This window comes from Chelonia mydas, chromosome 8 (genome assembly GCF_015237465.2).
Source record: "Chelonia mydas isolate rCheMyd1 chromosome 8, rCheMyd1.pri.v2, whole genome shotgun sequence".
NCBI classification, from domain to species: domain Eukaryota; kingdom Metazoa; phylum Chordata; order Testudines; family Cheloniidae; genus Chelonia; species Chelonia mydas.
In genome coordinates, this window is record NC_057854.1 from 12,958,268 (window position 1) to 12,986,264 (window position 27,997).

At 41.2% G+C, this 27,997-nt stretch overlaps 1 protein-coding gene across 1 annotated transcript; it reads left to right on the forward strand.

The window, feature by feature from the left end:
* Positions 1 to 4,853: 4,853 nt before the first annotated feature.
* C8H5orf15 (chromosome 8 C5orf15 homolog) lies at positions 4,854 to 20,601 on the forward strand. The gene is made up of 3 exons (XM_037906778.2): positions 4,854 to 5,695; positions 16,122 to 16,705; positions 18,176 to 20,601. The coding sequence occupies exons 1-3, from the start codon at positions 5,266 to 5,268 to the stop codon at positions 18,305 to 18,307; spliced, it is 1,146 nt and encodes a 381-aa protein (XP_037762706.1). The 5' UTR covers positions 4,854 to 5,265; the 3' UTR covers positions 18,308 to 20,601.
* The last annotated feature ends 7,396 nt before the right edge of the window (positions 20,602 to 27,997 follow it).

Sequence of the window (27,997 nt, forward strand, 5' to 3'; positions counted from 1 at the left end):
AAGCTAGCAAAGATCAGATACAAACTCAAAAATCAATATACAGCTTTTCCCAGTAATTGAAAATGCAATAATCAAACTCTCCAATACTTTTGAAAATGTCATGATCAGTTCCTCAATCTTCAAATACCAACTGGAACCTCTTTACTCTTAAAGGAAAAATTAAAGGAATTGTGCTGCCACCAAATAAACTCTTACTCCTTTTGTATATGATGCTAAGGATAGTCTTCCTGGAACTCTGACAAACAGTGGTCTAAGACAGTGGTTCTCAACTGGAGGTCTGCAGTCCCTGGGGGTCCATGAGCCCTTTCAGGGGGGCCACAGGGCTCCACGGCTGAAACCCAGTGCCCTGAGCCCCAGTACTGAAGCTGGGAACGACATGGGGCTGAAGCTGCTCCCCCCCTCACCAAGCTAGGAGCAGCACAGGGCTGAAGCTGGTGTAGCAAAGCAGTTTGTACCACTATACTGACACCCCTCCAACCCCCTGAAGCTGGGAGCGTTATGGGGCTGAAGCTAGCAAACTTGGGGGGCGGGGAGGCTGAAGCTGGCAGTCCCAGCGCCCCCTGCTGAAGCTGGGAGCTGCACTGGAAGCCCCCCTGCCCGTACACAGCCCCTAGCTATCCCCTGCCTGCACACAGCCCCTAGCTATCTGTCCCTGCACCCTGAGTGGTTTTCAAACTTTTTGAACTGAGTTCCCCGTTGGAGTTATATTTTTTTGGTTGCATTCCCCTCACCGCCCAGACAGGCTGGGTGGCCCCCTGAGTGAGTCAGGGGGTGGAGGTGGTGCTCCCTCTCTGGACCCTGATGTATGGAGCTAGCTCGAGCCCTGCCAGCCGCAAAAATAGAAGTAAAACTATGCCTATGCCCAAGGGTCTCCCCCAGGCCCTGAAGTTTTTATAACATGTTGAGGGGGGCCTCAACAAGAAAAAGGTTGAGAACCTCTGGACTAGGGCACTTGATGCTCACTTACAGAAAACTGGCTCTGTGTGGAGCCAGCTCTCTTCCTCATTTCCATCTGAAAGAAACAAGGGGGTGGAAGATGTAATGAAAAGCAAAAACCAACAGTGTGACTTGTCCTTTTTTGGAAAGAGTTAACACACTTATAATGCTGAAATACAGCCCTAATCTAGTCCCCTATAAACAAATGCTTTAGTTGCCACAGAGAATGTTATGAGATCATTGAACAGAAGAGGATGTGGTCATGAGACAGTCTGAAAACATACTGGGAGGGAAAATTCCAAAATAAATTTAACAGACTCAAGGGACCAAAAAGGTAGTAGTGGGTCTTAATGACAGATTCAAAACTCTACAGCACTTCTGCCAGATTCAGGTCATGTTACAAGCTACTGCAGGTTATTTTATATTGCTTGACCAACTACTCAGATGCAGGGATTAAAAAAGGTGGTGATACTCTTTCAAGTTCTGCCAACAAAATAAGCTCTACTCATATAGGACATTGATCACAACAGACTCTGCAGATGCTCTCTGGAGTCCTTAGGCTTTCTCTGCCTTCATGTGATTCAAACGTATCTATATGTTCTGCTGGTCTCCTGCTTGGCTTCCCCTTGGGGGTTGAGTTTTGCTAAATGGGCCGCAGATGCTCGGTTCCTTGAACTAGGTAGCTCATTGATTAGGAGCTGGGGAAAAGTGGTCATGCTCTCCCAAGTCTGCTACTCTCATGGTGCCTAAAGGAGGTATGATTCCAGGGGTGGGCAAATTTTTTTGACTGAGGGCTGCATTGGGCAATAGAAATTGTATGGCGAACTATGGATGCTCACAAAATTGGGGTTGGGGTGTGGGAGCAGGTGAGGGCTCTGGGGTGGGGCTGGGGATGAAGAGTTTGGGGTGTAGGAGAGTGCTCTGGACTGGGACCGAGGGGTTCGGAGGGGAATCAGGGCTGGGTCAGGCGTGCAGGTTCCAGCTGGGGATGAGAGGTTTGGGGTGCAGGAGGGTTCTCCGTGCTGGAATTGAGGGGTTTGGAGAGTGGGCGGGGCATCAGAGCTGGGGCATGGGGAGAGGCTCAAGGGTGCAGGCTCTGAGTGGCGCCTACCTCAAGCAGCTCCTGGAAGTAGTGGCATGTCCCTTCTGCTCCTAGGCATGGAGCGGCCTGCGACCCTCAGAGTGGGGTGATGCCATGGCTTCCGGGAACTGCGTGGTGTGTCTCCCCACCTGGTACCTCGGCTGGAGCGGGGCTGAGCCATGTGGTGCAGCCCCTGACCCGGTGCCCTAGCTGGAGCAGGGCTGAGCCACGTGGTGCGGCACCAGACCTGGCTCCCCAGAGGGAGCTCGTGGGCTGGCTTAAAACAGCTCACAGGCTGTAGTTTGCCCACCCCTGTATTATTCACAGTAGATTGTATGACCTTAATATCTTTTCTTACATGTTTTTATGAGCAGTGAAATAGTACTTTATGTATCGCCCAGTGATAGCAATGTCATCAGTTAGTGACCACTGATACAAATGGAACAGTTCCTGAGTATGGTTTCAGATTCTGCAACTGTGAGCAGTTATCACTAAATCAGTTACACCAGGTTCAAAATGTCAGGGCTACCTCAGCAGCTATAACAGCTAGAAACTTTTTTTCAAATAAAATAAGGTACGGAAGAAGTACCAGTAGGCTGTACTGGCTAAAGTAGAATCCTGGGCTGTTGTTCATTTACATCTGTAAATCTGACTGAAGTGCTATTTACATGTACTGGTTAGTGAAGACTAAAAGGCCAAGAGTGTTACTTGCTTATCTTAAGGGAAAGGTAACAATTTTACTTTCAAAATGTGTATCTATCTTCTAGACTCTCAATATGTAATTTCCTGTTCTATAAAGTTTCCTCCTGTTTATCTCAACATAACCTGTGTCTCTCATTACTCTCTGCATGGTTCCTCTGTCTCCTGTTTATCCCTCCACACAGTCTCTCAAAAATGTGTTTAGGAACCTTCAGAGCTGCTGCATTTGTCAGTTGCAACAACTTTCCTCCACCTCTTGGCAAGGTTTTAGATCTCAGATGAAAACATCTGTCTTGTCCTTTGCCTGCAGTGCCTCATCTATGTCTGCTGTTGTTTTTTAACTCTACAAATCTATCACCTAGGGGTGCAGATGGAGGTTGCGAAACCTGCAATGCAAAATTACGCCGATGTTGCAGTCATTTAGCTGGGTGCTTAACTTTTCACTCCGGAGCAGTTCTATTGCTCAGGCAGCCTCTCCTCTGTGCAGCTCAGCCCTCGTGGACAGCAGAAGGGCGAGGCAGTGCCCTTTCTCCATGCTGTACTGGACACTGCCTCATTCCAGACATGCCAAACCCACGGAAAAAATGCAGAAATTGGGCTTGTTTTTGGCTTAATTGGCTTGTGAGTTGCTTGATGGCTAATTTTTGGCTTATTGCTTCTTTTTTTTTTGATCAGCTTCCGGCCAGCAAGCAGGGGGAGGATCAGGGGTGCACAGCGGCCCACCACAGTCCCCACCTGCATGGTGGGGGATCTAGTCATGTAGTGTTGGGGTTCTTAGGGATTGATTTGTTTTCACCTTGTTTTGAAATGAGATTAGCTTGATTTTTAACTTATTGTGAAAGTCAGGGTGCTTACTCATCACGTGAAAGTGGGAACTGTGCCTTGTTCTGGCATTTACATTTTCACGTGAGTCATGGAGCTTGAGGCCTAGGATGACCATATGTCCAGTTTTGACCGAGACAGCCCCCTTTTTGAGCTCTGTCCCGGCTGTCCTGAGTTTTTTTTTGGCAAAGGTGAGCATTTGTCCCACTTGCTTTTGCCAACCGATAACGCGACAAATGCCCATTTTTGTCAAAAGAGTGGGGTGTGGAGGAATGTGGGGGGGACACACGAGTGGCTCGGGCCAGCCCCATGCAGGGGACGGGTTCGGGAGAACAACTTGGGCCAGCCAGCGGGCGGGGGGGGGTGGAGCTCAGACTAGCCCCACACGGTGTCACCTTCTACAGGACAGGCCTAACAAAGATAATAACAGAACGCCACTAGCCATCACTTTCAGCCCCCAACTAAAACCTCTCCAATGCATCATCAAGGATCTACAACCTATCCTGAAGAACGACCCATCACTCTCACAGATCTTGGGAGGTAGGCCAGTCCTTGCTTACAGACAGCCCCCCAACCTGAAGCAAATACTCACCAGCAACCACACACCAGAACCACTAACCCAGGAACCTATCCTTGCAACAGAGCCCGTTGCCAACTGTGCCCACATATCTATTCAGGGGACACCATCATAGGACCTAATCACATCAGCCACACTATCAGAGGCTCGTTCACCTGCACATCTACCAATGTGATATATTTTCTTTTTGCGAATACAGACTAACACGGTTGCTACTCTGAAATATTCCATCATGTGCCAGCAATGCCCCTCTGCCATGTACATTGGTCAAACTGGACAGTCTCTACGTAAAACAATAAATGGACACAAATCAGATGTCAAGAATTATAACATTCATCAACCAGTCAGAGAACACTTCAATCTCTCTGGTCACTCGATTTCAGACCTAAAGGTCGCAATATTACAACAAAAAGACTTCAAAAACAGACTCCAACAAGAGACTGCTGAATTGGAATTAATTTGCAAACTGGATACAATTAACGTAGGCTTGAATAGAGACTGGGAATGGATGGGTCATTACACAAAGTAAAACTATTGCCCCCCCCCCCGGCTCCTCGGACGTTCCTGTTAACTGCTGGAAACGGCCCACCTTGATTATCATGACAAAAGGTTTTCTCCCCCACCCCCCCGCTGGTATTAGCTCATCTTAAGTGATCACTCTGGTTACAGTGTGTATGGTAACACCCATTGTTTCATGTTCTCTGTGTATATAAATCTCCCCACTGTATTTTCCACTGGATGCATCGGGTGAAGTGAGCTGTAGCTCACGAAAGCTTATGCTCAAATCAGCTGGTTAGTCTCTCAGGTGCCACAAGTCCTCCTTTTCTTATAGTCACCCTACTCAGGGAGCAGCTCGCCCGGCCCCACAGGCCCGCTGGAGGCCGGACACGAGAGCCCGGGGCCCCCGGGGGCGGCGCTGCCGGTGGACACGCCTGTCTCGCTGCGGTACTAGGTAGGGTGCGCGGAGGCCCAGGATCCTGAGGCGGAGCCGAGGACCTGCGCTTTCAGTGGGGCGCCCACAGGACTGCCAGGGCCCCGCCCCCCGGCAGGAGCGCTTAGCCCCGCAACAAACCTCCTCACAGGTGCGCCGCCGGCCGCGGCCCTATAAACGGTCCAGGCAGCGCCGCACACGAACCGCCCCGTTTGGCACATGCGCACTCGGACTCCAGCTCTCTGGCAGCCGCCGCCGAGTCTGCCTGGAAGTTGCCGCCCCCTTCAAACAAGCGTACGCGGAGCCTTCTACGCCGCGTGCGCAATCGAGCCCCTTACGGTGCGCATGCGCCGTCCCTGCCTTTTCTCTGCCACGGGGCAGGGGCGCGAGGTTCTGAGAGCGCTTGGTGGTGGAGAGGGAGCGCGTCACCGTCCCGGAACCACACATCCTAGCAACGATAGGCGGGACCTAGCCACGTCCGTGTTCCGATTCCGAGCCCATCGCCCCACTGTGCCCGCAAAGATGGCCGCCGCCGGGGAGAGGCTGCGGGGAGCTGCGAGAGCGGCGTCCCCGCCGGGCCGGGCCCTTTCCCTCCTCCTGCTGCTGCTTGTTGGCCTGGCCGTGCCGGCCTGCAGCCAGCTGCCCAACGGTGAGTGCGGGGGGCGCTGGCACCGGCCGCGGAGGGCACCGGGGAGGCGCTGCCTGGGCTCGGGGAATGGGGGGAACCCGCGCAGGGAGGGGCGCCGGGGTCGGAGGAGGGAGGGTCAGAAGAAGGCGCCTGGGAGGGCTGCGGTGGGAACCCAGGCCCTTGGGCAGCCACTTCACCAGAGGTAAGAGAAGGGCTCGGGGTGAAGTGGGGGCACCTGTCGGAGGGTGAGGAGGAGACGGCGTTGTGGGGGGGACCCCTATTCCGTTAATGGGAAAATGTTTAAATCGGGGAGACACTCCATTTATTTTACTCAAGTGTGTTTTCATGAGTAGTTTCTTCCCCCACATCCTGTGCTAAACCAGTTCTGCGTTTCCTGCCTTCCTTCCTTTTAGGGCTTTAATTTAGCATTTTTGAGTTCAGAAGTTTGAAAATCTGCTGCAGGTGCTTTTCTTTTCCAGTCTCATCATGAATGGCAAAGAACCCAGGAAGCTGTGTCTTGTGAACTACTGCCTAATGATATTATCCCGATAAAATTAGGAGGATTCCTGTTGCTATTTTACCTCTGGAGAGAGGTGTTGATGACAGGAATCTCACACAATTAACTTTACTGGCAGATGTTACATTTTCTACAGTATGGCATTGTCTACACTGGCACTTCATCGGCAAAACTTTGGTCATTCAGGGCGTGTTAAAAAAACCCAATGACAAAAGTTTTACTGACACAGAGCGCTGGTGTGAACAGCACTTTGTCAGCTGTCCTGCTGACAAAGCCGCCGCTGTTCGTGTGGGGTGGAAGTTTTTGTGCGCCTTTTAGCGGCATGGCTATAGCGGCACAGCCATATCGCTCAAAGCCTCATAATGTAGCTATTGCTTTAGTTTGACATACTGTCTAAAGACGAAGTGAAGTAGAAATTATGGGAGAAGTGTCTTCAAAACTAATTGGTAGTGTGCCTTTAAAACATTGGTATCATTCAGATGTGTTAGATATCATAGAATGCTAAGACTGGAAGGGATCTTGAGAGGTCTTCTAGTCCAGTCCCCTACACTGAGGCAGGACTAAGTATTATCTAGATTGTCCCTGACAGGTGTTTGTCTAACCTGCTCTTAAAAATCTCCAGTGATTGGAGATTCCACAACTTCCCTAGGCAATTTATTCAGTGCTTAACCAGCCTGACAGTTAGGAAGTTTTTCCTAATGTCCAACCTAAACCGCCCTTGCTGTAATTTAAGGCCATTGCTTTTTGTCCTATCTTCCAAGGTTAAGAAGAACAGTTCTTCTCCCTCCTCCTTGTAACAGCCTTTTATGTACTTGAAAACTGTTATGTCCCCTCTCAGTCCTCTTTTCCAGACTAAACAAACCCAAATTTCTTCAATTTTCCCTCATAGGTCATGTTTTATAGACCTTTAATAATTTTTGTTGCCCTTCTCTGCTCCAAGGGGGAGAACCTGCCCCCCAGCCCAGGCCTTGGTAAACTTATAGGTCACTCCCATCAGCTGATACACCAGATGTTTCTCACCTTGTTTCTGTTCAGCAACATCTAGTTTTAACCTGTCTTTGTTGCTTTTAATGTTGTGCATTCCAGTGAATAAGGAATGCTGACAGACTGCTTAATTTAACAGCATTGTCCTATGCATAAAGTATACCTTTAAAATATTTTTTTTAAAAGTTAAAAGGTAAATGTGAACACACTGTTTATTTCCAAGATGGGCAAATTACAGATCACATCCGGCCCGTGGGACTATCCTGCTCGGCCCCTGAGCGCGGCTCCCAGCGTTCGGAGCCTGTCCACGCTAGTGCTTCAAAGCTCTCAGACTTGTGCTCGGGGGGTGTGTGTGATTTTTTCACACCCCGAGCCAGCAAGTTAGAGTGCTATAAAATCTAAGTACAGACAAGCCCAGAGATCACAGCTCAAAGATATATGGCCAATTGAATGATGTATGTTTAATAAGAATTTTAAACTTTATTCCTTAATTACCTGTTTTATTGATGTAAAAATAGCTTATGGGGGGGAAAAGAACTCTTTTGTTTTCTGAATCACTCCACAAATAGTATGATTTGAGTTTCTTAAAAGTCAAATGCTTTATACCATACACAGTAGTAACTGCTTGATAGTTTTAGGGAGGTCCATTTCTATAAATATAATTGCTGGTTAATAAGAACTTCTTCCTTCTGCATACGTGGAGGCTTTAGGAAGGTTTGTTTCAAAACCACTCATTTTGTGAGAATTAAAATGTCAGGGATATACAAAACTTGATAGTTCAAAGGGAAAGCTAAGTTCTGCTACATATGCATTTCATTAGTTTTAGCAGTTACCTCAGGGTCCTTCAAAATCCAACTATCTGGTGAGGTCACTTCCTAGAGTTAGCTGCTCAGCATATCCCATGATCAGTAACTACAAATATGAAACTGGATAAAATTAATTTTTTTTCCAACCCTTTCCTAATTTTTTCATCCAAGCCAGTTCAGCCCTATTGACTTCAGTGCAGGGTCCACCCATATAAATTCAGTTGAGGAGCAGACTTTCATAAGCTTCTCTTAAGCAGTGAGCTAAAAAGGTATAGTTTGAGGTGAAAATACAATTGAATACATTTGTCTTACAGCATGAACAAATGTCTCAAATGTAAAGTGATACACTTCAGTTTATATATAGGGCCTCATCATGTTAGGTGTTGTGCAAACGGATGAAGATATGGCCCATGCCCTGAAAGTTTTTACATTTGCCTTCTTTGTTTCTTGTGCCCATGTCACGAACTAGATGTTTTTTCCAGAACCGTGCACAAGTGATGGCTCTTTCCGTCGCTGCAGCAAGGTCCTCTTCATATAGGGCTCCCCAAAGTGTCAGCAAGCACGCCGGTGCTTCATGGTATGCACCTCACCGCACCCGTAGATTCATGTGTCTGACTTTAAATACCATTCCACATGTAGCGGCAGCAAATAAACTATGTATTTTCTTTCACCATGCATGTGAATAGAAGTTTTAAGATATGGCATGAATTGTCAATGGCATCATTGGCTGCTGAGGATTGTTGTGTTGGATTAGACCTCTGGTTACATTCCTAAACCAAAAAGTTGATTATAGTTCAACTACTATGCTATGAATTTTAAATGTCTTAACCACTTTAGAGCCAATAGTCAATAATACTCTGCATGTCCAGAAAAGCCATTCATATGATCCTAGTACAGTATGCCATAGAGTTTACTTAAAGGGACACTGTCAACTTAACTATCACAATCCTTTCTGACTTTATCTACTGTTGTTGCATGTAATGTAATATTCTTGCAATTGAAAGTGATTAATGAGCTTCGCTTTTTCATTTTACTTTGTCCAACATTTGTGTATAGTCAGTTTTCCCCCATTGTTTGTGTGAAAGATAAACAACAAGGGACAGAGGAACCTTCTTAAAATAGGAAACTGTCTTTGTGAGCCTCACAAAAATAGCAGGGAGATTCAGGGGTGTCTCACTTTCAGGGTAACTGCACGTGTTCCCCCTCTGTGGTCCCTCAAGGATACCCACTTAAGGTTTCTGGCTCCCAGCCATCACCTCTCTTGGGTGGAGACCTGTGGCTGTCTCCCTCTTGATGGGGGATTTAAGGCTGTGGAGCTCCTTGCCTTATACAGCGATATCTCCAGCAAGCTAGTCTGCCTAAAGGCCAACACTCATGCTTTGTTTTCTCTCTGAGGGCTATGAACAGGGTATTGCTAGCAGTTACAAGGTACCTTGCTCTTTGTAAGCAAAGATCTTTATTCTTAAGGTAAAAGAATTAAAGAGAAAACAAATATAAAAACCAATAAAAGTTCCTGTATGCATTTTAAAAGCTTACCAGAGGTCACTGCTCAGTCATATGAGGCCCTGGTAGGCCAAACTCTTTCCAGCCCTTCTGCAAGGGTCAGGGCCTCCATTGGATAGAAGGTCCTGAGTCTGTTTAAATCCAGCCATTTAGATCAAAAGATTTTCCTGTTGGCTTCTGAAGGGGTGGTACCTCTCTGGAGGTGTTTATAACCTGTCTTAAGTGATTCACCTTAAACACCCCCCACTGTTTTTAGTTTCTGGTCGAGCTGTCCATGCTCTTCTTCTGGAGGTAGTGATACATAAACTTAATAAACCTGGTTCCCAAAGATATTGCATGGGGTTGCAATATCTGTCATAAGGAGAAGGAGGAATTTATTTTTATTTTATTTGTTTTTATTGACTAGATTTCAAGTGATGGTATCTATTTAAATATCTCCTTTACAAGGATATACAAACAAATCTAAAAGGAAGTGACTTGAACAGTAAGCCATATTTCCTCTTTTCCATTTTCTTCATATAATGTGTTAAATGTTTGACACTTGCCAGTATTGTTCTGTCTGTTTACAAAAAGGTAAAGAATTTTCAGTGGCTATACTGATTTCCTTGTCAGACTTTGTCACAGTGTGTGACCTCTGTGAATGTCTCAATAATACACTATTTGATCTTATTGTAAACTTATCATATGGTATAAGTCTTGGTTGAATGAATCATCTGTTCTGATGGAGTAATGTGGGATAAATTGTTTATTGGCTCTCTGTATGGACTTCTTCCTTGTGGCCCATTGGCTCTCTTTTGAAGCCTTTAAGTGTAATGATTTTTTTGGAGGCATTCACATAAGATGTGACTGTCCATACGGAAAGTCTTTCCTGTTTAATGCCATCAGTTACAGTGCCAGCTAACAGAAATAGGGCATTGATGAATTTCCTGGCAGAACTGCAGCTTTAGATCTGGGGAATGCTCATCTTGGCATCACCAATCAAGTATTTATTTTTTCTGCTAGTAAAAACTTAAAAAAAAATTCTAAAATTTATGTAAAATTCCATCACTAGTAGCAAAGGTAGTAGTTTAAAGAAATAGTTTCCTTATATTTGGTAAATGGTACCTCTAGTCAGGACTAGATTATTTGTGACTCTCCTTTATTTTAGGAGCTAGAAGGCTCCGTGATGTCTAACTCAACTGGGGTTAGCTGAGGGATTTTTGTTTTTACAATTGGTTAAAGCCTATTTCATGTTGGAAAAGTTTGCCTTATAAACAAAGAGTAGCTTGTTCAGCTTTAGTCCTTTATAAATGTACATGGGTCTGTGAGTAACTTGATTCATTCTAGCGTCTGTATAACATTTTATTGATAAGTAATCTGACAAAAAGTGGCTGGTTGTGAATGATTCATTCCTAGAGTTTTTTAGGTGCTGAAGTTCGTAATTTTTGAATATGCCAAAACTAATATTATTAAATAACCGTAAATAATGGCACTGTTTTAGAACATACATTCCTGTGTATTTTTGGCATGCCAAATGCTTTTTCAAACTGCGGTACATAATGTGACTTTATTTTTTAAGCAGTCTCCTAATGTTTCGTGACTGAGGTGAAGTGCCATAAAAATGAGCAGTTTTATGGTCTGATCCTACAAGGTGTTGAGAATTTTCCTTATTTTGCACACTTAGACCTATTAGCCATTATGAGCTTTTTTTTTTTCTCCCTCCTTACAGAGGGAAATCTGATTTTCTGTAACCAGATGCATCTCAATCCAGGACTCCATGTTTTCATATTTATCCTGCTTTTATGCAGCACTTTGCAAAATTGTCCCAATCCTGCAAAGATCGTGTCATTAGCTTTGTTCTCATGGATGGACTGTTTTGCAATATCACTCTTTTTTTTTTTTTTTTTTTTTTTTGTACTTCCAATTCTCCTCTGGAATGAATGTTCAAGCACGGTGCGGAGTATTTATTTGTTGTTGTATTTAATGTGAGTTGTGCCACTAAAATTCCACCTTTGTCTAGTTGGAGTAAAACACTTGTATTAAAATTGTTTTGAGTCCCAATTAGGTTCTTAAGAACAACTTGATGGCATTGCAGTCTTCTGAAAAATTTAGTTTTATGCAAGCTAACATGGATAATGATTACATAACATCCTAATATTATAGGATTTATGTTAGTCCACTGTAGTAGTCTAAGATAACAGCAACGGAATAATTTAAACTTACGGGGGTATGTGGAAATTGTTGAATGGTGATATGGTAGAAGAATGAACAAATGCTCATGTTGACTTTTAAAATCATTGGGTAAAACGCATCTTGTGTGGTATGGGATTTTTAGAAATACCTAAAGCTGGTTTATTCTTGAAAGTTTGCTGGCATAGCAATGTCGGTTAGGAGTGAGAAAAAATTGCACCCCTAACCAATGTAACCATTTGACCAAAAGCCCAAGTGTAGACATATTTACACCCGGAGGGGGGGACAATGGAAAAATTCCATAATTTTGGTTCGTTTCAAACCAAATCTGAACTTGCCCCCTTCCCCTGTTTTGTGTAGAGTCAAAGCAACTGTTTAGTTAACCTGAAACTTTTTTGGTGTTTCACCCTCCCTCTTTTTTTTTTTTTTTTTTCATTTTTCATTTCAGGATGAAACTTCAAAATGTTTTGTTTTAAAATTGTCAAAATGAAATGGTTCTGCATTTCAGAAACTGCTGAATTCTACCTGAAATCACAAATAGTTTCAGTGCTCTGAAAAATGCATTTTTCAGTGAATTTAATATTCACCAAAAAAATTCACTCAGGAGTATGAGTTCCGTTGACTTTCACTGAGACTTGTGCTTCTAGATCACTCTATTTTTTTTTACTGTGAAAATCCCACCCAAAATCACTTTGAATTAAAGGTTCTGGCTTGAAATGTATTAAGTTTTTTTTTTTCCCATACAGAATGTAGTGACTCTGCCAACTTAGTTTATGCTAAACAATAAGTCTTCCAAACCGTAATATAAATATTCTTAGGACTTTGGCTTATGCCCTGAAACACAAAGGCTTACAATCTCTAACTATTAGATCAATTTGAGACCAAATGTGGGGGCCAGGTTTATATGATACCTGCATCTGCAGAGTTCTTATGCCTTCCTCTGAAGCTTTTGGTATTGACTACTATGACACAGAATACTGGACTCAGTCTTGGCTCTGATTCAATCTTGCAGTTCCTATGTTCCACTTTAAGTTTTTTTTAAAATGTAATCTATACACTTGTTACAAAATTGTGATCCTGGACATAATGATACTGCAAGATTATGCTAATGCAGGTGAATTGGAGTATTTTAAGATTTCTGCAGTAGACATGAAAACTTTTTAAAAGTAAAGTCTACTGCTGATATTGTCAGACTGGTTAGTTTTGATGTGAAATACATAGAGAAATTTTATCAGTTGTACTTGGTTTAAAATCTAGTGTATAGTGAAGTTTTGCTGACACGCTAAAAATCTGTGCTAAATTTTCTGCTGTAGCTCCCGAAAGTTATTGTCACGTGCCAAGGAAGTCTTTTGACAGAATTTTTCAGTTTTCCCTAAAACTCAGAGCAGTTTTATATTGCAGCTTTCAAGAAAGGCACTTTGACATTTTAATGTGGAGTAAAAGTAAATAGTAAGTCAGTCAACCTTATTTCATGTGCCATGCCTTGAACAGCGTAATCATTAACGAAGAAAAATGTACTACGAATAAATGCAGTGAGATCTGCTACTTTGTTAAATAGCTTGGTATGTGGTTTTTAGTACTGTGTTGTAAACCTGCTAAACACTTCAGTTGCAAACACACAAAAATATTGAACAGTAAAACTGCTGGAAGTGAAAATGAAGAAAAATGTCTTAATCACCTCTTAAAATAGAACTTCTCTATTAGTTTTCTGTGTGCTTATGTATGGTCATGTGACCTCTGCCCTGTAACATTGTTAGTGAATTCATAATTTGAGTAAAGAGACCCTTTTTACCACCAGTCATAAAGCAGGCAAAGCAACATTTTCCCCTAAACTAATTTCATTGTCTTGGCAGTTGAGCACGTTTGCAGGGTGAAGGCATAGTGTGCACATCACACAAACCCAGTGCCCATTTAGAATGTTTAGCTGGAATATGGATATTATCTGACTTTATTTATATAATTATTGGAGTGCTGATTATTTTGTTAAATGGGTCAGACTCTGGAAAAAAATCATTGCTCGGATCTTTTCAATTTGGGTTCTTGATCGTTTTAGACCTTGTAAGGTTTGACAGTGTCCTTCAGTGCTTGTGCTGCTTATACGTAACTTCAGATCTACGTGCAAGTGGTGAAAATAATTTCTTGCTCCCTTTCTTTCTCAGTCTTAATTAATAGTGGGTTTCCCTTCTCTTTTGGATGATTGAGGCAGGTCAGACTTTTTTGTCCTGCCCAGGGAACAGGACAGCCCCTTCTGAGTCTTTCCCAGATTTCTCTGCCTCTGTTGCAAATGGTAGGTTATGGACCTCTACTTGTTACGGAGCTTTGACAGTATTTTAATTCTTAAAGTAGTAACTTTTCCTTACCCAGTTTCATATGGAACTTTGGTTCCCTGAACAACAACAACAAATTACTTTTTTTTTGGGGGGGGGGGGGGAAGAGGTCTCTTCCATGATTCTGATACCTGCCTTATTCTGTTGGGATTTCCTCATCAAAAGGACTGAAAGAGGTATACCTCCACATTCGTATCCACATGTATCATTGTAGGTATCTGCATTTTTTTGCTACCACTTCAGGGAATTACACACTTTCTTGAGATCCTTCTGGGAAAGGTGCAGAAGATGCAGTCACATGTCCTAGCCAGAACAAGGGGTCGGTTTTCCCCCGATCACTTACAAGAGAGTGGAAAAAACCCACTTTTGTGATCATGCGACATGAGGAATTAAAGGAAAATTCTCAGATGAAAACAAATTTTTCCTTTTTCAGTGGAAAACATTGATGAAGTGGGAAATGGGGGGCCCTATAAAAGCCATAATTTGAGGTGAATTGTGATTCCTTGGCTGTAAATTACATTTATCAATAGATTAATTCTTTTCTTCTGTAAGTGTAGTCTTTTTCATCATTTGTTTGCTGAACTTCCAGATAGTGTTCTGGGTTTAAGCAGATACTCCATAGAGAAATGATGTAAGTTAGTGTTATATACTTCTGATGGAAGACAGTGGTGTGACATACTGACCATTTTGTGCAATATTCTGAATTAATTTTACTGAATTAAATTAAACCTTATTGAATTAGTTTAATATCTTTTGGAGTTAATTGTATTTAAAAATTAAAATTTTTGTTCTACTGTGAGATTGTATGGAACGCTATAGCAGGAAGACAAGATTACTCTGGAAGTTAGTAGGAATTTCAGAGGGCTTTTTGGAACAATACATATGAAGTGGATTTCCTAGGAAGTACCTGGATGTGAGTGGAATGCAAATTCTCTCCTCCTAAGAATCTCTTGAAGCTATGCCCTGAGGAGTGAGGAGTTTCGCAATCTTGAGGAGCAGGAAAATAATACTACAGGTGCAGGCTGAAACCTGAGTTGAAGCTTTCCTGGCCCCTAGGTGAGTGGGAATGGGATGCCAAGTGCACCTTAGGTTTCATCCACAAGCTTTGATGTCCTATTCCAGGTTCTCCAAAGATTACTACTATCTTCTAGGAAGGTGGGGCAAGTCTCAAAAACTCTGTTTGTGTAGGGTTGTTTTTTAAACCCAACATTGACACCATAAGAATACAACGCACTTCATTGCTTTGCATATCACCTTTCGATATCATGACACAGACTGAAAATAAGGACAATCAAAGTTTAGTGCTGATAGTTGAGTAACTTTCACGGGTGGGCAAAGTGGAAAGGGAACAGTTTGATCTGCAGGTGAAGTGTCAGGCTAAGCTTTCAAGTTCCTGGTTTCTCTTGATTCATGTGGGTCTTTTAAAATGAGTTATTGAAACGAAATCCATTTTTCACTTAGAGATGAAAAGTGGTTTCTGAGGTTGATAGACTTGTTTTTTGGTTCTTTGGAAGTAAATATTTGAGACTTTTAAAATTTCATATAGAGATCTTCTATTCTAAATACCAGTCCAGAGTGAATTTGTAAATGCATCTACATCATCTTTGCTAATGGTTGTGTGTGCTATGGCAGATTGGGAAAATTTAATGTGCCTGTCGTATTGTTTCCCTAATCAACTCCGTCCACGTATAAATATACTAGAAGAAGTTCTTCAGAAAAGGTGTGAATATGGTATTTGAAAATAGAATGAACTTTACTTACAGGGGTCTGACGTTTTTAGAGTAATATCTGTTTAAATCTTGGGGTTTATACACTGCAAGACTTGTCAACTCCACAGTGAGATCTTTTACTGTTGTAAAACTGAATAGTAACCAAAACCTATATTTTCAAGTCACTAAACAGTTTAACATACTAGTATAGCATACTTTATGATCCCTGTTCCATTTTTCTCTGTGAACTGGCAGAATTGTATATTGTGGTTTTAAAATCCATAAAATCATTGCACTCCAAAATGGGCCTAGTTCATTGAGGTATGACTTCCTTGTAAAATAAGTCAAGAGACTTAGTGAGTATGTTGTTTGTACACAAATCTAGAGAACAAAAACAAACATAGAATAAATGTCTTTTGTCCTTTCGCCCAGATACTGCAGATGCTCTTAAAAATGACAGTGAAGTGTTCAGTACATCTCAGAGTTCAACAGCCAGTCTGAACAATTTGATAACTATAGCAAAAAAAGAAATGTCCCCAGCAACTCTTAAAGTCGATAATATAAAAGTCGATAAAACACTTAGACCAACTACCGTGAAGGATGACGCAGCCACATCTGTTGCAACTCATGCCACATCTGTTAGCCCCATTTCACAAATGGATGTGGATGCTTCTGAAGATACTAAAATTGAGGAAGAGGGTCTCCTAACAGACTTCAAAGACATACTGAATAGTTCACCACCAGCAGCAAAAGAAACTATGGAGCCTGATGGGCATGATGACTATGGCCATTATGAGATGACGTCCAATTCCAGATATAATACAGACCTTCTAGATTTGCCAGAAGATGAGGAGACTGATGGCTTTGGAAGTTATGAGCACACAAAATCTCTTGATGCCAAGATAAAGGACTCCGTCTCAGGATTGGAAGAAGAAGACACCCATTTCTTTTTCCACCTGGTTATTATTGCTTTCTTAGTAGCTGTTGTTTATATCACATATCATAATAAGAGAAAGGTAGGTATACTATAAAAGCGAGATGAAAAATTCCACTTTAATATTTCAAAGTAATTTTTGCTTTGAAACCTTGAAAAATGTTTTAAATAAAAACTTAGTTGTGCTAATGGTCTAAGTGCACTTACAAACAGTATTCTGTTTTGTGATCTTAATGTGCAGATCATTAATATCTGTACAAAAAAGAAAGCTAATTTAGAACTAGAAGCATTTTAGGTTGGGAAAATCAATTAAATGATAACATCGAGAATCAATCAGTTCAGTAATATGCTATGATGATATATATGGTTTCTAGAAATAAGATCAAGGGCAAGGAGATTGATGAACTAATTTTGGGTCTGCACAGGATTATAAACCTCAATTTAAGGAAAATTTAATCTTCAGTAAAGTGAGAATGTTCCTGAGATGGTGATAATGCTTACAATTTGAGACCATTTTTGAACTGTAGGTATGCCTAGGATTTAACCCTTGCCCTATCACAACTTGATAATTAGCATGTTGGGTTACTTTTGTTCGCAGTTCTAACAAATATCTCTGACTGTAGCTGTCTGATGATGAAATCAGATCATCATTGAAATATTTTTCTGCAGTCTAATCAGTGTTATCTTATTTCAGAATCTACAGCTATGACGTGACAGCCCACAGTTTATTTCAAACGTGTGTGCATTTTCTTAATTTAATGCTCCAAGAAGTTTAAATATGTTTCTCTTTCCCTGTTCTTTTTTTCTTTATCCCTTTAGCTAACTTTATTTGGTCTTATGTTTTATTGGGTCTGAAACTAACATGGCTAACTTATAACACCATATTATGCCAAAAACAAGTGCATTGCTGAGTATAGGTAAAATTTTTAGAAGTGCATATGACATGTTTGGAAATAGGACTTGGACCAAAGACTAAATTGCTAGGTGCTGTTGAAAATTTTATCTTGGTTGTCTCTTGTGTCAGCACAGAGACAGATTTCTGTCTTCACAACTCCCATAACTACAGCTTGATGCTGAGAGTACACAGACTTTGGTTGGGTTGACACTGCATGCTCCTTTGTTGCTGGAGAGTAGCAGCAGAAAATACTCTAGTGCTGAAACTACAGAATCTCTTCAGCATTCTCTGACTGGCAGTAACAACAGTGTAAGTTGCAGGGTGTATCAGACAAAGGTTTTTACCAACGTTACCTAACACTGACTGTGCTGAAAACTTGCATGCTGTTAATACTAATGCTTTTGCCATTATGGAGCTGTACCTGTGCTAGCCAAATTGTGGGAGAAGTCTTGGTGTGGACAAGAGGTGAGTTAACAGTGAGTGGATTAGTTGTGGGGAGGAATTGCTTAAAATTTACAGTGCTAGCACCAGTCATGCTGGTAGCTCTGGATGGGAAGTGTGATTACAAATGTAGCTGTTATGTTAGCTGACAAAAGTGAAACATTTGCACAACATTATCATTTCATCCATATCAAAATTGGTTGTGATTTCTTCCAGATCTTCTTGTTGGTCCAGAGCCGAAGGTGGCGTGATGGTCTTTGCTCTAGAACAGTGGAATATCATCGTTTAGATCAAAATGTTAATGAAGCAATGCCTTCGCTGAAGATAACCAATGATTACATTTTTTAAAAGCATCAATTTGCTGAATTATTTTCTTTGCCTGACTTTTTCTATAATGTTGTGCAGTGTCAGCCATAAAAAGTTTGTACTGAAATGAGATGTCTCTCTTGCCTGGACGGGTTTGAGATTAAAGCCTATGTAAGACACAGGGCATGTATTATTAGCATTAAATTCTTTGTCGACAGTCAAGTTTCAAATCACATGTACAGAAACTAGATTTAAACAATTTATTTCACTTGTTTTTTTCCTTTATTTCATTTTCTTTTGTGCATCCTGTCCTTCTGTATAGAGCAGCGCCAACAGGGCTAATATAAAAATGTGGGCATAAAACATTTTAGATCTGATAAATTGAGTCTGCCATCACTGAATTAAATTAATGGTCTCTTTCTGCAAATCATTACTATAGCTGGATTTATGAGCTATCTTACACAGTTAAATGTTTTTCCATGTATAGATAGCCAAAAGATATCTAGATGAAAGTTTTGCAGCACTAGGCAAACTCAGGCTCTTCTCATGTTAGGCTACCTAATGTGACAAACTTTATGCTGATATTCTTCTCTAGATGCTTCCTGCAGTAAAGTGTTTTAAATAATTATGTACCAAGCATGACTTGATTTCAAGTTATACCTTACATTTCTTTGGAATATCCCAGGTTTGTATGAAAGTATTGCTGTTTCTTGATTGCCCAAGATTTACTCTGTAACTCTACTTATGGAAACTTCATCTGTCGTTTTAAGATTATTGAACTGAAAATAAGCTTCATGGTATAATTTATAAAATAAAAATATACCTAGCAGGCAAGTGCAACAAAAATTTCCCCTGAATTTTAAGGCAGTTATGCTATGCAATCATGTGGTTTCTTGTATACTACAAACATGTTAAGTCTGGGAATGTTAGTGTGATTAATTTTGATATTATCCTAAACCCAAGTAATTGGCAGGTGGGGTAGAAATTAAAAGCGTATGGGTTGCCACAATCTATGGACAACACTGCACCTTTATTTAATTTTGTCAAAATTAATTTTACACGTGAATTAGGTGTACAGCAAGTTATTGATATGTTTGGTTTTTTACCTTGTCCTACGTAGTTCAGCTATTTGTTTTTTCCATGAGATGTAAATATAAAATTTCATAGTTTTCCTTTTTGTACATTGTTTGATTTAATTTTCAGAGCTGATAAATATGTAAATAATGGTGAATAAGAACCACAATTAATGACTTGGTATACAAGTGGTAATGTGCTGTTTTGAAAAAAGGTCAAAACTTTACAGATGTTAGCATGAGAAGAATTGTGATGGCATGATATGTTATGGGTGAAATAGTTCATAAATAATAAACCTCTACAGTTACATGTTTTCTTTTGATAACCATAAGAAAGTGAAGCATAAACAATATGCCCAAACTGTGTTCTTGCAGTAATTTTTATCATATTTGGACTTTCACGTAATATTTTGAATAATGTTTTTAAAATAAATGGGGAAGATATAAGCTTTTGTTTTTATAATATCTGGATCAGTTTGAACATGTTCATGTTATGTAGCATATTCCAATGATAGTGAATAATTTATCTTCTGTTTAGGGTTGAACAGAGCATTGCAAACTATCTTTGGCACTCAAAACAACTGTTTTTGCCATTCATTATGTGTGGATTCACTATGTATGGAATCCTTTATATGATTATATAGGCATGGTATGTGTGACAAACCATTTGCACTTTCCAGCGCCTCTGCTGCCATTCATCTCAACCCAGTCTCGTGAAGGAGTCAGGTTTTCAATAAGTGTCATCTTGTGCAGTATCGCTGTTTTTTTTTCCAGTAGAAATGTGTAAGAATATCAAATTAGAAAAATTGTTGGGTAGGTTATTTTAAACCACCTTAACTGTAGTTTACAGAATATGGGAAAGGAAGGGGGTTAGGGAGAGGAAAGTGTTGAAGCCATAGCACTGATATGATAAATTTGTATTGAAACAGTTATAAACAAAACAAAAATAGCTTTTTTTAACTTTGTGGAGTTTATGGATGCATTACTTTCTCCTTCCTTTTGAGCCATCCTCAGTTCTGTGAAGTATAGTTCTCAGCTTTACTGGTAAACCATAGCTTTAATTAGGCCTGCTATAACTCCACACTCAGAAGGGCTGAAAAAACAATATCCTATTACAAGATATGCATTCTTTGCCTGTATTGTAGCAAATGCTTTCTGGAGAAAATGAGATGGCAAACTAACCCTCTAGCCATCCCTTTTCCTTAAGAGACTAAGAATCGTGTCTTGAAATGTAAATGATTAAAACTGTAACAGTTCTGACAATGCTGTCTTTTTTTTCTTCCAAAAATGTGCCTTCCTCATTCTGTGACAGCCATTGTGATGCGATAGTTGAAATTGTCTTTTGGTTTTGCATTTAAAGTACAGAGTGTCCTGTCTGTTCTATGTGCACACAAATTCAGTAAACCTTGAATCTTCTAATGACTTTCAAGAAAACTTGGCCAATTTCAAAGTTCTATTAATTACAAAGTAGCTTTTCCCCTTCCCCCTCCCCAAAACATTCTGAACTTCATGATTGTTCTTCTGGCTTAAGAACTACACTTTGAAAGCCAACAATTTGCACATAAGGTGGGTTCTCTGGGGTGGTTTGTTAATTAAACAAAAAAAAGTTGGTGGTCATCCTAAATGAATTTTTATGCACTATGGTTAGCTGGGAGACCAAGATTTACAATGTCTTTGAGCTAACTGATTGATCAAAGATGGTTCAAGTGTGAAGGCTCAAATATGTGTGCATCTGTGTCATGGTTCCAATGTAAACTGCACCTGAGACTCCTTTTCAGTCCCTCCTGAGTGCACCCCTCATGCAACAGGCCTGGCTTCCTTCACTCTCCAAGAAACTATGCAGTCCACCTATTGTTAAACTGGCTCTCTGGGCTGCAGCCCTCTTGTTTTCCGAGCCACATTAACAGGACAGGCTGAACTCCATTTGGCACCAGTAAGCCCGTTCACTTTTGGGGTCTACGTTTAAAGTGACTCAAAAAGAGCTTTGTAGTATTACCTCAAAAAGAGAACAAAGTAGTATTTTATTACCAAAGGGAACCGGCATTTAGGAAAATGGGTTAATACAAGTCCTATTCCCATTTCCCTATCTAAGCCTAATCCAATGTAGACACAAGTAGGTCTGTGGGAGACTGCTTGTCAGCCTAGCTGCTGTTGCTCAGGGAGGTGTTCCTACAGAACAACCCCTTCTATAGGTGTAGACTGCGTCTATAGCATGGGACTTATACCAGTGTAGCTACAGAACTGTAGTTATACCAGTATAGTCTTGGTATTGTGGCCATATTCTGTCAGTTTTGGTATCAGCCGCTGTTGGCTGACAACTAACTCACCCATCCTCCTTCCTGAGGCCCCCATTTTCAAGGTTTCGGAACCCCTTTGATTCTAGGCTTTGCCTTGGGAAGAGCAGCCTCAACAGAGCCAGCTAGGTAGCTGCTACTTAATCTATGGCTGCCATTATCACTCCTTTGAAGATGCCTCTTATCTTTGCCATTGTTTCATTTCCTGTTGGTTTCTTCCTTAACGGTTTCCTTTGATTTAACTCCTGGTGGAGATCAAACAGGTCTGCCCCTCAGAATATGTGATATGCACTTTAAAAAAAACTACACAAGTCCTTCAGTGTGCTTTCTGCCCCCCTGCCCTTGAATGGAGAGTAGGTGGGGGAGCCGAATCTGTTTATGGTGGCTGCAAGTTTGGGGAAGGGGGGTCCCAGAAAGCTGGCATCCCTGTAGGGTAAAGAGTGAAGTTGTGTGTTGACGGTGAGTGTTGCAGTGGTGAGGGATGTGTGCGCCTGGATGGAAGAGAAGAATGTATGTACTGTTGAATGCCATATCTCCCCCCCGCCCCTTCTTTTGTGGTTAGATACATCTGCTACCTTTGTTCATACCCCACATAGTGTTTGTATTATGTATGGGAAAGGCACTGCCACGATTCATGGAAAAAAACATGTCCTGTTCCCTCACTTTCTCATCATTGGGATTACTAAATTTATTTCTTAAAATTCATTTAATAGAATTCACTTTATTTTTTTATTGGTCTTATATTTAACTTTCGTCATACTTGTCCCTCAATCTTACTATTCTGTCCCTTTTTTAACCTAAGCTTGTGACTGGAGTGCTCATATTTATAAATTGTCTCTTTTAAAAAGGCATAGAGTCTGCAGTCTTCTCTGAAAATTCTCTTGCAAGTATAGGCCTGAAATTAGAAACTGCATAATCTTGAACTTATTGATCCTCTGAAATCAGATGAGGGAGGAGTGAAGTCTTGAGCTGGCTGACTTTGAATCTTAAACTGGATTCACAAAAATAACCCCATCCCAACACTATGCCATTGAGAGAGTATATTGGCTTATAAAGTATCTGTGACAAAGGTTGACACCCAAACTGACATGCATGCGTGCACATACCCACCCCCACCATGCTGTGAGCAACCAGGCTGGCTCTTCTAATGCAGAGATGGGAATACGCATTGACAAAAGGTGCTGCTCCTTTCCTTTAATGCAATTTAGCCTGTAATATACAGTTTTCATCTTGTTTAAACTGTTTTATGCAAATATTCAAATTTTAAATAAGGCTCCTGCAAATGGTACTTAAGGGATACTTATTTGTATGTTTTAAATTCACAAGAAATTAACATGGATGTGAAATCCTTGAAGTTCTTTAAATAACATACACTGTTGGGTTTTACATTGGGCAATCACTGGAGACATTCATTTTCAGAATTTTAATCCATTATCAACTGGGGCTGAATAATCATATAATTGACAAATGCTTTAGCCTGCTGTCTCAAGAGAGAGGTTTGAAAATATAAGATTAGACAATTGTTGAAGTCTGACAGAAAGCTCTCCCTTGTTTGTGTGGCTGTTAAGCGTTACAAAAACTCATTCAAATTATGATCAGGTAACACTGGTATCCTACAAATTACAAGCCAATTAGTGGATTGCCATCACTTTCACTTCCCAACTGACAGTTAATAAGTGGCACCAACTGTGTTAGTCTGTGTCCCAAAACCCGGCTTTGGAAGAGTGAATTCCAAGAAAGAATTCTATTGAGTATCCAAGACAGCAGGAATGTTCCATCGGATTGTAAGTGTGTATAAAGGCAGAGGTACGAAATAAAAAAAAACTGGGATGACCATTTCTATTAACTTCAAAGCAAGACAATGACTGTACCTTCCGCAATACTTGTTGCAGTGCTTTTCTTATCCTCATTCTGTAAAAGGACAAAACATGCATCTTTGTAGAGAAAAAAGATCTGTAATGTAGACAGAAGCCCTCTGCACATTAAGGAATTTTCTCTGTCACTTGCAATATTGCCTGGACTGTTACTTTAATTGGATAAGGGCACACCTGTCTGGTGTTGGCCTGTTAAGTTGATGGCCTTATAACTCCAATAAAGGAAGAAATATTTCATATAATCCAATTCGCCACCACAAGAGTGGGGCATGTATCATCCTTTGTGTAATAAACAAAACCATTTGTTGATCAGGTAAGCAGGATGGAACTGTTGCTTTCTGTTTTTAATTGAATTTGCCAGTTGAAAATTTAGTAACAGACAATCAAATAGTCATAAAGTACTGAGATCAAATGGTAGAGGAAGAAACAAGCAAATGTGTCAAATCTTACCTACAGGAAAAGTCTTGATGAATTCTTCCCCTGGAGAAAGGAAACTTCCTTCTATTTATGTGAATTATGACTTCCATCGGTATTCTGATAAAAGAAATAGAATTCCTGAAGAGTTTTTTCTTATTAAACTTCTCAGGATGAGAGTTGAAGCTCTATTTATGTAGGTTTTTGTGGGTGATTCGATTTTATGAAATGAGGAAAGAAATAATAGGAGAGTTTAAACAAATAATACATTTCATTTATAGGAAATCAGATATTTAAAAAATTTGTAGTTTTTAATTTTCATTTAGTACCAGTGCATGTTATTCAGCTAAGTCATCCGTCCTTGGCTCCTGCTCAGCTGCATGCAGAGTGAAAAGAGAATGGTTTATTTGAGTTGGATGGGTTGTGAAAGAAGAGAATTAATAATGCTTCAAATAAGAAAGGGTAACAAAAATTGTTAGAGGGAGGCAGATTAATTTGTAGCCCTAGAGATCTGGGGTCAATTTCCAGATGTGCAGTAGATTTCTTGAGTGACATTAGACAAGTTTCAGAGTAGCAGCCATGTTAGTCTGTATTCACAAAAAGAAAAGGAGTACTTATGGCACCTTAGAGACTAACCAATTTATTTGAGCATAAGCTTTTGTGAGCTACAGCATCCGATGAAGTGAGCTGTAGCTCACAAAAGCTTATGCTCAAATAAATTGGTTAGTCTCCAAGGTGCCATAAGTACTCCAAGGTGCCACAAGTCCTCCTTTTCTTTTTGCGGATACAGACTAACACGGCTGCTACTCTGAAACCAACAATTACATGGTTTCATAGCCTGGGTTCTCCAGGTGCCTTTTAGACCAGGCTTTATAGCTCTCCTATTGCCCTTTAGGGACACCAGTTTTAATCCCCAATTACAGCTTGTCAGCTTCCGTTCTTAAAAGTACTGGTGTATGGATGAGTTATTTTCCCCACAAGTCCCCCTTCATCTTAAAGAGATTTCTTTTAGTTAGTAGCCTCTAGTAAACTAACAACCATCATACAAAAGCAATCTCAATATTAAGCTTTGCTTACTGCTGAAGTGTCATATTCGGATCTGCGCTGAGGTCACTCTTTTGTATTGCTACTGTGGGTGAAATCCTTGACTCGTGATGCTGGTGTAGTTTGGATTTACATAAGTCCCTGAGGGATAGATGTGAGGGAGCAGCTGGAAGATGAGTGTACTCTGGCAACTCTGCCACTGCAATTCTCCTAGTGGGCTATTACAAAGCAGCAGAGCATTCTTTAACGATCCCATTATATCATTTTTCAGTCAAACTTTTCTGATATAAATATAGTATGTGATTGCCCTCAATATAATAAAAATGGTTAATTTCAGATCTTCTGCTTTGCGCTGTTCCCAATATTTAATTAGGATGGTGAGAATGAGATCTTTTCTATAATTGGTCCTTAAATCATTATCAAAATCACTTAGCAGCCTCCTTAAACTTATTTTTAATTACAAGGTCTATTGCCTTATTAAATTATTAACACTGAAAATTACTTACCTTGGCAATTTCTTATCTCTATTAAAATTAATATACCAAGGTCATGTTGTTCTGATGGGGGAGCAATCATGGTTTAATTTATTATAGATTAAATCGAAACCTGATCTAATCAGCAGACTTATCACAATTCTGTAAACAATGCTGAAATGCACATTATTAGTCATTTATGGAAATTGATAGGACAAGGATTTCAATTCAGATGCACAGGTGTACTAAAGATGTTAAGATGCTGTTTTGAATTCACGTTACAGTAACTAGGGGAATTTTTTTTTAATACTTTCCTGGGTTGGTCAACTAATTCTGCTCGGAGCATGGAATTACAAGTATTGTGGATATTCTTTAACAGTAATAGCCTTTGAACCAGTGGTGGGCAACCTGTGGCCCGTCAGGGTAATCCGCTGGCGGGCTGCGAGGCAGTTTGTTTACATTGACCATCTGCAGCTCCCAGTGGCCGTGGTTTGCCATGCCTGGCCAATGGGAGTTATGGGAAGCAGCGGCCAGCATGTCCCTGCGGCCCGTGCTGCTTCCCGCAGCTCCCATTGGCCGGGAACGGTGAACCGTGGCCACTGGGAGCTGCGGGTGGCCGTGCCTGTGAACAGTCAACGTAAACAAACTGTCTGGCAGTCTGCCAGAGGATTACCCTGACGGCCCACAAGTTGCCCACCACTGCTTTAAACTCAGGTTCAAATGGAGAAGTAGTGTTGGCTAGGGCCTAGAGCAGGAGAATTGTGAGGACTTCTTTGGACTCCATTTTTGCCTCTCCCACTTAACAGCTGTATGTCCCAGGACAAATGAGTTAAGCTCCTTGTACGTTAGTTTCCCCATTTATAAAATGGTGGTGCTGGGTAAAAATTCAGACGTGTCTAAGGCTTGATCCACAAAAGTACTTAGATGCCTGAGTTCAACATGTATGTGCCAATGAGATCCTAAGACCACTGTTGAGCTGCCGCCTACCACTGTCAACGCTTGAAAATCTGCCAGTGAGCATGTGTACAACTGCCTCGCTCTAGGCACCTAGATGCCTGTCTCATACCTAAGCCCTGGCAGGATCCTCCAACTAAGTATTCTCCCACCCCTCTCTTGCCTGTGGGGCCTGAGCTGGTAGGTGTGCGTGATGCACATGTAAACCCACATGGATGAAGCAGTGGTGGTAGTGACATCAGGTTGCATGTGGGAGAGTCAGGTTCATTTTCCTTCTCTGGAGAAGAGATTTGAACTTGGGTCTTCCCCCTCCTATGATAGTGGTTTAACTACTGGGTTATGTCTTCCTCAGTCTCTCCCCTTGAAGCTTTTTCACTCTTCTACAAATAATTAAGCATGCATTGAGCAGGGAGACTGGAATCTGGATCTTCCCTCTCCTAGCTGAGTGCCCTAACCACTAGCTTATAGCATCACTCTTTTGGCCCCAAAGGGATGTTGATGTTTCATAGATATTTTAGGTCAGAAGGGACCATTATGATCATCCAGTCTGACCTCCTGCACAATACAGGCCACAGAATCTCACCCACCACTCCTGCGAAAAACCTCTCACCTATGTCTGAGCTATTGAAGTCCTCAAATTGTGGTTTAAAGACTTCAAGGAGCAGAGAATCCTCCAGCAAGTGACCCGTGCCCCATGCTACAGAGGAAGGCGAAAAACCTCCAGGGCCTCTTCCAATCCGCCCTGGAGGAAAATTCCTTCCCGACCCCAAATATGGCGATCAGCTAAATCCTGAGCGTATGGGCAAGATTCACCAGCCAGATACTACAGAAAATTCTTTCCTGGGTAACTCAGATCCCACCCCATCTAATATCCCATCACAGGCCATTGGGCCTATTTACCATTAATATTTAACTACCAAAACCATGTTATCCCATCATACCATCTCCTCCATAAACTTACGAGTTTAATCTTAAAGCCAGATAGATCTTTTGCCCCCACTGCTTCCCTTGGAAGGCTATTCCAAAACTTCACTCCTCTGATGGTTAGAAACCTTCGTCTAACTTCAAGTCTAAACTTCCTGGTGGCCAGTTTATATCCATTTGTTTTTGTGTCCACATTGGTACTGAGCTTAAATAATTCCTCTCCCTCTCTGGTATTTATCCCTTTGATATATTTATAGAGAGCAATTGTATCTCCGCTCAACCTTCTTTTAGTTAGGCTAAACAAGCCAAGCTCCTTGAGTCTCCTTCCATAAGACAAGTTTTCCATTCCTCGGATCATCCTAGTAGCCCTTCTCTGTACCTGTTCCAGTTTGAATTCATCCTTCTTAAACATGGGAGACCAGAACTGCACACAGTATTCCAGGTGAGGTCTCACCAGTGCCTTGTATAACGGTACTAAAACGTCCTTAACCCTACTGGAAATACCTCTCCTGATGCATCCCAAGACCGCATTAGCTTTTTTCACGGCCATATCACATTGGCGGCTCATAATCATCCTGTGATCAACCAATACTCCAAGGTCCTTCTCCTCCTCCGTTACTTCTAATTGATGCGTCCCCACCTTATAACTAAAATTCTTGTTATTAATCCCTAAATGCATGAC